Consider the following 12,372-nt stretch of genomic DNA (forward strand, 5'->3'; position numbering starts at 1 on the left):
GAACTCCGTTTTTGACGTTCTTTTTTCCACACGTTGCCCTCGACGAGTACTGCAACTTTTCTTTAGGCTCCATTGACTACATATGATTTTACTTTTAGCCCTTATTTTTATATGATTTAATGATTTTGTAAAAATCATAACTTTCTCATACAAACTTCAATTTTTGTGTTCTTTTTACCAAAAAGTCAACCATTCTCTTCGTATATTTTAACGTCACACATTCTTTGTGCGTGACTGACTTTTATATCTTTATAAAAATCATATCTAATTCATATAGAGTTGGATTTCTACAAAATTTATAATTTCAGGATCTGGACAACATGTACTTTCTATATATATATATATATATATATATATATATATATATATATATATATATATATATATATATATATATTGTCACACTTATTTTTACGATTTACGGACGATTCAGTTGATTTTCCCTATCTTTCTTACTATGAAACGTATATTATAAAGTCTACAACACTCATGACTATAGATTATCCTAATCAAAGATTTTAATTATAATAATTACTACTACTTAGTATATCTTAATTGTCTAGCTCGAATTTACAGACGTTACACAATTTTCAGGAATTTTATTTTGAGATTCATCATTTGACACACCAAATTCGGAGTGTAAAACTTCTGAACCACATGACTTTGCTGAAACGCTTGACACCCCCTCCCCCCTAATAACTTTGTGCCACGTGTCAGGCTCTCTGTGGTCCGCGTTTTCACTTTCTAGAAGCATGCATCGCGTACCCGACGTGCACTACGCGGGACGCAAATCCTAGATTTTGTAAATTCCATAACTTCTTCATACGAACTCCGTTTTTGACATTTTTTTTTCCATGTGTTGCCCTCGACGAGTACTGCAACTTTTCTTTAGGCTCCATCGATTAAATATGACATTACTTTTAGCCCTTATTTTTATATGATTTAATGATTTTGCAAAAATCATAACTCTCTCGTACAAACTCTGATTTTGGTGTTATTTTTACCAAAATTCATATCTTTAAGAGTAGTACGACTTTTATTTTGGTGACTTTATCCAAAAAATCAACCATTCTCTTCGTGCGTGACTGACTTTATCCAAAAAATCAACCATTTTCTTTTAACGTCACACATTCTTTGTGCGTGACTGACTTTTATATCTTTATAAAAATCATATCCAATTCATATAAAGTCGGATTTTTACAAAATTTATAATTTCGGAATCTGGACAATGTGTACTTTATATATATATATATATATATATATATATATATATATATATATATATATATATATATATATATTATCGCACTTATTTTTACGATTTACGGACGATTCAGTTGATCTTCCCTATTTTTCTTACTACGAAACTTATATTGTCTACAACACACATGACTATAGATTATCCTAATCAAAGATTTTAATTATAAAAATTACTATTACTTATTATATCTTAATTGTCTAGCTCGAATTTACAGACGTTATATAATTTTCAGGAAATTTATTTTGAGATTAATCATTTGACACACCAGATTCGGAATGTAAAACTTCTAAACCACATGACTTTGCTTGGTTCGGTTTTCGATTTCTCCCGAGGGTATTAGAGGGTATTAAAAGTTTTTTTTTAACTAACATTTATTTTTTTTGGTTCTTAATTATATCCAAACCAAATCGAACCCATATTGGTTTATTTGGTTCGGTTTTCGATTTCTCAGATTATTCTTATTCGGTTTTTGGTGTATTTGGTTTCGGTTTTGTCCGATTCCAACTATAATATAACATCCCTAATTAGAGAGAAATATACTCTAGGCACATGTCAAACATGTTGAGAGAAATATACAATATCATAGTTGATATTTGAGTCGACGTGCTCTTTGAATTTTGAGTATTTTTCAAATTAGATGACAAAAGTGATTGGGGCCATTTTCCCAAAGTTACAAGGGCGCCGAGCCCTCACACTATTTTTGAAAATTTCTCTCTCTAGGGTTTCAAAATCATCACGAGAAAAGAAGATATATCACATCAAATTCATCCCACTTTTACCCTCAATCCATCACATTTCATCATTTGTAAATTCTAATTGCATCACTCCTTTTTGGTTTAATTTTGATTGTATTCACTTCGATCCGATGTTATAATTCGTATCAGTCGACTCTCCGACGTGATTAGACCTTCCTCCATATCTCATCAAGATCAAGCCCTAATAACTAATGAACTTCGCCGATCCAGCAATGTCGCTTTTGGCCGCTAGCGGCGGCGACACCGTTAAACTTTTCGATGTCTCGATGGATCCTGGCGATCCTTGTATTCTCAGCCACACGCCTTCACCCGGTTCTCAAGTTAACTCCGTAAAGTGGAATCATACGAGTAAGTTCCTTCTTTTCTTCTCCTTTTGTTGGTTTAATTTGATTAAAAGAATCGATGTTTCCGTTTTTCATATAATGCCGTGATTGTGAGCTTCTAAATTGCAAAAACCATCCTGAAGTTTTAAGATGGGATTGTGATTAGATTTGGTGGTGGCTAGTGCTGGTGATGATAAAAGGATATCGTTATGGCGAAAGAATGGTCAAAGCATGGGAACTATTCCTACGGCCGGCAGCGACAGTGGTGACAATGCTGAGGTGAGCTGATCTTCAGTACGACATATATCTTTCATATGATTTAAATTGCCTCTCAAATTTCACAAGACAATCAATAGGTAATCCTCTTTGTATTGTACCTTCTTTTGATCGATTTCTCATGTTGCAGGAGTCTATTTTCACTATCAACTTCAGTTCCAAAGCATCTCGTTACATTTGTTCCGGTGGAAGTGGTCAAACTGTGAGAATATGGGATTTACAGAGAAGAAAGTGTATAAAGTGGTTAAAAGGTCACACAGACACAATAACAGATGTGAAATACAATTGCAAAGACGAACATCTAGCTTCCATTAGTCTTAGTGGTGATCTTATAATTCACAACCTTGCATCAGGTGCAAGGGCTACTGAACTCAAGGATCCAAATGGACAGGTGTGTCTTCTAAATCTTCTCCAACTTTCTATCCATCACAAAACCATTAAGAATCTTAGTTCTTATTGGTGTTTGTAATTCATGTACCTTTGTTTTCCTGATTGTGCTAGATGTTTGTCTGATGGTTCGAGCTCTCAGGTCTTGAGGGTGCTTGATTATTCACGGATTAGCAGACACCTTTTAGTGACAGCTGGCGATGATGGCTCTGTTCATTTATGGGATACAACTGGTCGCAACCCAAAAGTTTCTTGGTTAAAGCAGCATTCTGCACCAACTGCTGGTGTTAGTTTTTCACCTTCAAATGACAAGGTCTCTCTTTCAACCTGAATCATCATTTTTGTACATTTATATTGTTCTTTCTGTTATAAGTTTTTTTTGGTATTTGACAGATGATTGCTAGTGTGGGACTGGATAAAAAGCTATACACTTTTGACTCAGGATCAAGACGACCTTCATATTGCATACCCTATGAATCCCCTTTTTCTTCAGTGGCTTTTCGTGATGATGGACATACTTTAGCAGCTGGAACAACAACTGGACAGGTGGTGTTTTATGATGTTCGTGCAAAGCCTCAACCTTTTACTGTTCTTCGCGCATATGCAAATTCTGAGGTAAACCCGTCTTCATATATCTTATTTAAATTATGTTTCCTTTTTTTTCTTTTTTTTTTCTTTTTTTTTTTTAATCTTGCTTATTTACATCAGGCTGTGACAAGTTTATGTTGGCAAAGATCAAAACCAATATATGTAAATGAAAAAACTTGCACACCAGATACAGCTTTAATGGGAGGCACTGTGGATGATTCAATTGTGATGCCTGACCCTCTTCCATCAGCAACAACATCTGCCCATTTAATCTCTGCTGCCCGAATTTCCCGGGCAGGATCCGGACCCTCTCCAGAGCTAGTTACCCCATCAATGTCTGAATCATCTACAAGTGAAGAAACGCCACTGAGAAGCACATTAAGGGCTGGTGGGTTAGCAAGATTACATGCTCCAAGAAGTTATAATTACAAAGATGACATGGAGGTTTTTTCTCCACTTGTGGAAGTTCAACCAATTACTCCCTCTTTTGATAAGCTATGGGAAGGAACTAAAAAAGATTTTGACAAAAAGACTTCTCTTTTGTTTCCTTCATCAAAAAGATTTGTTTCATCTTCTGATGTAGGCAGTGATCCTCACTCCATTTTTGACTGGAAACCTAGCTCAACTTTAACACAGGTAATCAATGTAAACAACAATATGTAACATTTTTTTAAAACAAAAATAAAATTACAAAACTACAAAATTTACACAGGATGATAACCAGACTCCAATCTCTCAGCCACCATCTTCTTCTCCAAAAAGTGAAGAACCATCATCCATTACACCTCCAGAAGCATGGGGTGGTGAGAGATTATCCGATAAGTTCATCCGTCCGCCACGTCAGCAAGTGTCACTACCTTCACGATTTGCAGCGATGACATCATCTTCCACGGGGTCTATGCTGACTGGACTTGAGGATCTTAGTTCAGGGTTGCCACCATTAGCTAATCTTCGTGTGTATGACAGCTCATCAACATCTAATCAAGATAGCCCTTTAGCATCTCTTTCAGTTGGCATAAAAGGGAGCTTAGAATCTTCAACTCCAACACGAAGATTTTCAAGTTATGCTGAGAGGATAAGCACTAATCCGTCTTTTAGTGATGGGACTTCAACAGCTGTGGGTGTGGGATCCCCAAAAATGATGAAGAAAACAGGAGGTGAAACGAGAGAAGAGCTTTTGAATAGCTTGACACCTAGGCATGACATGTCATCGGCTGCCATGGAATCCATGAATGTGAGTGGATTTAAATTAAGTTTTTTGGTTTTTTTTGGAGGGTATTTTTGTAAATTGTGGTTTTTGTGAGACAGGGTGCATTGGAGACACAAGCACAGAAAACAAATAGTTCACAACAGGGATCTTCGTTTTCTCTGCAACTGTTTCAAGGGACTCTTGATGAAGCTCTTGGTTCTTTTCAGAAATCCATTCATGAAGATGTTAGAAATCTTCATATTGAAGTTCTAAGACAATTTCATATGCAAGAGGTTTGTGTTTTTGTTTTTGGATGTTTTTTTTTATCTTTTATATAATATGCTTCACTCATTATTTGTCTTTTTTTTTTGTAGATGCAAACGTCGAATGCAATGAGGGCGATTTTGGAAAATCAGGCAGAGCTTATGAAGGAAATTCAATTGTTGCGTAAAGAGAATCAGGAACTTCGACAGCTTTTGTGAGCATTATTTAACAATTTACTCATGTGTGTGTGTTACTGTGTTTATAAATTGAGTTGACTTTTTGAACCATTATGTTTGACTTTTCATTGCAATTAACCACTGTTATGAAAATGAACAAATTGTGTGATTTTGCAATGAGAAATCAAGTATTATGGTTTGAAAAATTGAAAAGTTACTTGATGTGGAAGGAGGGTTTTTGTTGGTTGTTGTATTGAGGTTTCTAGTTGTGGGGTGTGGGTGATGAATGATGATTTTGGTCTTGAGAAAGAAGGAAAGAAAATGGAAAAGTCAATGTTTTGACTTTTAAGAGCTGAGTGAGTGGTAGAACATGTTATGTATATAGGATGTGATGGAATCTTTGATTTATCTAAAGTTGATGAACATAAATGATTCATGTTGTTTATTGTTACTTTTAGGTAATTTTGGAATGTTTTCTAATCGCTATTAATGTCTTGCAGTTATTCAAATTATATTTAGTTTTGAATTTTCAATCATAGTTTGTTTGTTTGTTTTTTTTAGGGTAAATTACACGGATGGTCCCTGTGGTTTAGGGTAATCTGCGTGGTTGGTCCCTAACAACTTTTTTTAACTCGGATCGTCTCTGCTTTATATTTTTATTGCACGCTTAGTCCCTATCCGTTCTAAAAAGACTAATTTACCCTTATCCATTTCTTTATTAATTAAAATTTTATTTATTTATTTATTTATTATCTTATTTAAATAAAAAATACAGGTGGGCCCCTCCCTCCTTCCCTTTCAACCTTCTTCTTCCTTCGACCATTCTCCCATCTCCGATTCATTCATTCTAACTCCGACGACTTCATTAAATCTCCGACAAACACCAACCAATCAAACCCTCTCTTCACCAGAGAAACAATGTTTACCTGAGAAAAAATAAGAAGGGGAGGAGACCTGTTATCGATTCAAGAAGAGACAAAGGTGTCTATTGATTGTGAGAAAAAAAGAGGGAAAACAAGACTAAATCAAAACTCGCCTGCTATCGATTCTGGTGCCACCTCCACCTACTATTCGTTCCACCAACGTATTCATCTCATCCAACTAGTAACACCTTTTAAATCAAACTCAGATGTAAATGATGGAAATCAAACCTCTACAAACCTAATGCAAGTCAATCGGCATCTAAAACCATCTTGTATGCTAGAAATCTTCTGATGAAATCTTTTTTTTTTTTTGTCTAGATTGAATTCAAACGTTAGGGCTGAAATTGTTTCTTGTGTTTGAAAATCTTAAATCAATCTCAAAACCTAAATCCATCTTCCACTGCAATATGGATTTGTATTAGTACCCTTCGCCTTCTTTTACCTTTCTCTATTTTAGCTTTGAAGAACCAATCTTTATCAAACCGAAGATGCCTCTTTCTCCTTCCTCACTTCTATCGTAGGCAGACTTCCATCACTACAACCCGCCTGTCAACTTTGATGAAACCTAGACGAGGATTACTAGCCATCGTTTACCCCATGAACGTCAAGGAAATCGATGGGGGGAAATGTGTGTTTAGAATGGTTGAGAAAATTGATGGATGATTTGTGTGTTTTAGGTGTTGGGTGGATGTATTAGAAGGAAGGGATGTGTGGGGAGGCGGTCAACGATTTCCCGGTGGGGTAAGAGGGTAACGAAGAAAGAGATAAGGGTAGTGGTGGGCCCAATGTTGTATTATCTTTTATAAAAAAAAATGAAAAATAACAAAAAGTAAAATAAAAACAAAATCAAAAGGGTATAATTGTCTTTTTAAGTCGATCAGGGACTAAGCGCGCAACAAAAAGAAACAATCGGGATGATCCGAGTTAAAAAAAGTTGTTAGGGACCAAACGTGCAAATTACCCCTAACCATAGGGACGAACCGTGTAATTTACCCTTTTTTTTAAATGAAAAAACATCATAAATGGTCCCTGTGGTTTCCCAAAATTTGACGTTTAGGCCCTGTGGTTTAAAAACCTCATAGATGGTCTTTGTGCTTTCAAAACTTTTGACAAATGGTCCTTATCCCTCACACCGTTAGAACCCCACCGTTAACTCTTATTTCATTAATGAAATAAAAAGGCAAATCGGTCTTTTCACATGAGCCCTCTTCTTTATAACCAAATGCATGTCTGATATTTTGAAAACCCTTCTTGCACCCACCCTCTTCTACTCTCACTCTATTGTGCATCCAATTGCAAAACGAATTTTGCGAGTGTCGAAGATGGCGATTTGTAAATGTGGAATAGAAACAACGAAGTTGACCTCATGGACGGATTGTAACCCAGGAAGACAATTTTTGAATTGTTCAAGATGTGGGTTCGTAAGGTGGGTTGACCCTCCGATGTGTGCTAGGGCATTGGTGGTGATTCCAGGTTTGATAAGATCAATGAATCGATTGGAAGAGGGTTGCGATTGTAAGTGTAGAACTATGGAACTACCAGTTGATGTTCTGTTCATGGATGTTTTTTTTTTTTTGGTTTTATTTTAACCAGTAAGGTGGTTGAAGGATCCGGATGATAATAGGATGGAGGGTTTTTGGTTTCTTTTGTACGCATCTAACTAGTTTAGGGGGTTTTGGATTGTGATGGAATGAGTATTTTTTGTTTCATTTTGTTGTATGAAGTGTAACACATTTAGTTAATGGAAATGATGATTATGTATTTTGTTATAAATAAGTGGTTTTGATGTGCATTTTCGTATGATACATTGTTATAACTGTATCTTGCAAATGGTTAGGAATGGTATTTCAAATCTACATTGTTATACATGCATCTTTTTGAGAAAGGTTTGAAGAGGGTAATTCATAAGCAAAATGTTGATAAAATCATTACAAGTCTGTGTTTAAACATGACACTTAGTTTCAACATACTTACTGATGGAAGGTCTTAACCCATACAAACATTACAAAAGACCCAATTACCATAATTTAAACAACTAAACCATAATTCAAGTTTCAAAAGACCTAACTACCCAAACATCCAACTAACTACTTAATAGAATTTCCAACCCCTTTTCCCTTTCCTTGTGTCTTCCCCTTTGCCTCTGTCTTCCCCTTTCCCTGTATCTTCCCCTTTGATCCAACTTCACCAATGCCTCCCTGCCCTTTACATGTCCTGGAATTGTGCCCCTTGTTATGACACTTTGAACATGTGACTGCAAGAAATTTCCTGCTCAATTTAGTGGTTTGGTTGTTGGGCTCATCAACACCTCTCCTTCTCTTCTTTTTTCGCCTCCCAACCTACACATATGCATTTATTATATTTAAAACATAAACATACATGCTGGCATTAAAAGTACATATCTAGTCTAGTTGACATAACAACCTGTGTGTGATGTTTTGGTGGAGTTAAAGTGAATGGACAATCACTTTTTGGCCACATTGAACGACCATTTATTGGATCAATTTTGTTCAGATACATGGCTTTCCATGTTGATAACTTATAGCAAGGATGGACCCAATCCTCAACATCAGGGGCATCTTCTCCATTTTCAATTTTGTTCCATATAGCAAAAACAACATGCCTACATGGAAAACCTGTAATCTCCCAGAACCTACAAGTGCAACTTCTTTCATTTAGGTTCACCACATACTGATCCTGCCATGTGCTTGCAACTTGGTACTTTCCTGCCCCATTATACTTAGCTACATACTTTGCTGCTTGAGTCTTAATCTCCTCTAAAATTATAGTTACAGTATTACTTAGTTCCCCTTGACACTTATCTATTTCCTTTTGCACAACACACAATCTCTTCATGAGATACTCTCTAATATACTCTAAGCAGGTGATGATTGGTTTATCCCTACCTCCCTCTATTTTAGCATTGAATACCTCACAAAGATTATTCAACAAACAATCAGTGTGTGCCCTACCTGTGAAAAACATATTCAAAAAGAGAAATTACAAATTTTATATTGAAACATAAAACTCAACAACTGCTAAATGACATACCACTGAAGTGAGATTTAGAGCATGTCTCTGCAGGAATCTTACACAACCAAGAATGAGCTTCATCATTCAGTTTCTTCAACTCATCCATTGCATATTTAAAGTGATTTAATGTTGTTGCTCTACCAAATTCCCAAACCAAGTCACTCAACTCTTTTCCTTTCCATTGTTTCTTCAGATTCTCCTGAATATGCCTCAAACAAAACCTATGTTCTGCATTGGGGAATACCTTTGCAACTGCTGGTATTATCCCCTTAACAAATGCAAATATAGTCAGTTTCATTTATAAAAATAGAAAGTAAGGTACACTATCATGAGAAATAATTAGGAAAAACATACCTTTTGTCTATCAGAAATGAAGGTAAATTTGAATTTGCTCCCAATTCCAAGTCTTCTCCTAACAATTCCATGAACCATGTCCAAGAACTAGTTGTTTCAGTCTCTACCACTTCATATGCTACATGGTATATATTACATTATTTGAGTCTAAACCCACAGCAGTTAGTACTTGCCTAGGATACGTGCCTTTCAAGAATGTACCATCAACTCCTAGGAAATCCCTTAACCTAACTTTGAATCCCAACTTCAATGCACCTAGGCATACATATATTCTTCTAAAAGTTCTTGTAGTAGTCGACAAGCATGGTTCAGGATACACATCTATCCTAACGGTTGAACCATGATTAGTGTTTAGCAGTTCCAAAGCATAACCCCTCAGATACCCATATTGAAGTTGGTAGTCCCCACTAATCACACGTTCAACCATTTGCTTTGCCCTAGCAACCTTTTGAACTAACATACCAAGCTCTAGCTTCTTACATAACTCCTCGTGTAAAGCTTTGATTGGAATTTTAGGCTTACTCTGAATTTGTGGAACAATTAAGTTTGCTAAATATTTGGAAGTACAAGCTTTAACTAATCTTGTCTGCAAACATTTATGGACATCGTGTACTGTTTTCACCAACCAATCCTTATTCTCATCTGGCCTCGAGATTTGGACTGCCCAAGGACATTTTCCTTTTTTACTAATCACATTTTTTCCCTTGCACTTTACCTTACTTCTAGTTGATGGCCCACCACATTCAACTGTTTCAGTAGATTGTCCCTTGCACTTTACCTTACTTCTAGTTGATGGCCCACCACATTCAACTGTTTCAGTAGATTGTCCCTTGCACTTTACCTTACTTCTAGTTGATGGCCCACCACATTGAACTGTTTCAGTAGATTGGCCCACAACACCTCCACATTTGACCCTTATCCTGATTTTATCATTTTTTGCTAAGTATAAGGACCTCCTTGTATTTACAGCATGTGAATGCATGTAGTCCACAACTTCCTTCTTTGTTTTGAAACACTGCCCCACCCTATATGGTTTTAAATGGATCTCCCTATGTGAGCATGGAGTTGACCTACTCAATTCCTTAAGCATTTTTGTCCTTTCATCTTCATAAAATCCTGCATACTGATAATCATCACTTTGAATAACTTCCAACTCTTCATCAACTATGTCATTCCCTATACTTTCGATTTGCTTGTTTAAACTTCCATGTTCATCTACATCCACGACACTTTGGAATTCACTCATGTCTACATCCACATCAAATTGCAAGTTAGACTCATGTACAATGTAGTCACTATCATCAGAATCATCTCCACTATAATCAGAACCATCTCCATTCTGACTATAGAAAGCATCTCCAATATCATCACTTACCATGCCCTCTAGAATTTCCATTTCTACTTGATTGTCTTCACCATTTGGTACACTGTACTCAACATCAAAGTCAGCATAAGTTGAATAATCATCTGTAAATACTTCAAATTCATCGAGTCTTACACTTTGTTGTCCATCAATATCTTCCCAAACTGGTTCCTCTGCAAGATTGCCTAAATTACCCTTATACACTTCTTCTATGTGGCCCATGATCAATCCTTCATTCACATCAATGACATTACTTCGTTGGCTAACTTGAGACATAACATATGGAACAATAGTCTTTGAATGATCCTGACTTTCATCCATATCTATTACCTATGACTGGTCAACAACATGGTTGGTAGGGTGGTCTAACTCAAGCTTTTTACTACACGGTCCTACTTCTCTTCTACAAGGTTTTTTTCTATTAAGTTCCGGTGACACACTCTCAGGATCCAGTTCCTTAATAACAACTTTGGAAGGAGACTTAAAATAACTAGCTACCCTAGTCTGACCAATTTCAATATAAACCTTTACAAGTCTGTGCTTAGGGACATACAAAACCAATTTAAGAACATCTTGGTCATTACCTAAAGGCAATAACCCGTAGTCTAAGGGAAATTCAGGGATACAGAAATGGTAGTAAAGAGTTTGTTCACCTTTGTACCCTAATTCTCGAACCATGTCATCGAGTTCATGGACTGAAAATAAATCAGTGTCAACGTCATCTACGTATGATACAATATCATCGACGTATTTCCTTCCAGGTGACTTGGTGAAGACACCACTATAGTGTATCTTCAACGTGAAATAGTTATCATATCCCTCTGCAAACACAAAAATAGAAAGGGTAAAGAAGATGATTTATCTTCACGAATACATTCAAGGAAAACAAAAACTTAAGTTTTTTTTATGAAAAATCTTACCGTATCTCGATTGCAAGTCCTTCAAGCATGCATTTTTTTCACGCAAACACCATATTGACAGAACCATTGTCCTTTGGTGTTGTGTAAACCCTAAACCCCAATTTCGTTTCTTGGATAAGAGTGATCTGTTGAAGACGAAGTCATTGTACTCTTGGGAGATGAAGAGTGTTTGGGAGTTGACGTGAAGAAGATAGTGGCACAATCATTTCCCTCAATAAAGAAGAGGGCACAGGTGAAAAGACCGATTTGCCCTTATATTATTTTAATAAAATAAGAGTTAACGGTAGGGTTCTAACGGTGTGAGGGAGAAGGACCATTTGTCAAAAGTTTTGAAAGCACAATGACCATCTATGAGGTTTTTAAACCACAGGGCCTAAACTTCAGGTTTTGGGAAACCACATGGACCATTTATGATGTTTTTTCTTTTTAAATTAACAATCATGTTTTGAAATTAATATTTTGCAATGAATTTATTTTTAGTTTTCTTAAAGTTCATTTAATTTGAAAAAATAATAATTTATAATTATAACATCACCATGCCAATAATACATCAATACCTC

At 36.0% G+C, this 12,372-nt stretch overlaps 1 protein-coding gene across 1 annotated transcript; it reads left to right on the forward strand.

Moving 5' to 3' along the window:
* The first annotated feature begins 1,909 nt into the window (after nucleotides 1-1,909).
* LOC111919749 (protein NEDD1) lies at nucleotides 1,910-5,755 on the forward strand. The gene is made up of 9 exons (XM_023915340.3): nucleotides 1,910-2,364; nucleotides 2,506-2,618; nucleotides 2,746-3,006; nucleotides 3,145-3,315; nucleotides 3,396-3,617; nucleotides 3,711-4,226; nucleotides 4,303-4,824; nucleotides 4,899-5,072; nucleotides 5,154-5,755. The coding sequence occupies exons 1-9, from the start codon at nucleotides 2,208-2,210 to the stop codon at nucleotides 5,259-5,261; spliced, it is 2,244 nt and encodes a 747-aa protein (XP_023771108.1). The 5' UTR covers nucleotides 1,910-2,207; the 3' UTR covers nucleotides 5,262-5,755.
* The last annotated feature ends 6,617 nt before the right edge of the window (nucleotides 5,756-12,372 follow it).

The sequence above is a fragment of the Lactuca sativa genome, chromosome 8 (genome assembly GCF_002870075.4).
Source record: "Lactuca sativa cultivar Salinas chromosome 8, Lsat_Salinas_v11, whole genome shotgun sequence".
NCBI classification, from domain to species: domain Eukaryota; kingdom Viridiplantae; phylum Streptophyta; class Magnoliopsida; order Asterales; family Asteraceae; genus Lactuca; species Lactuca sativa.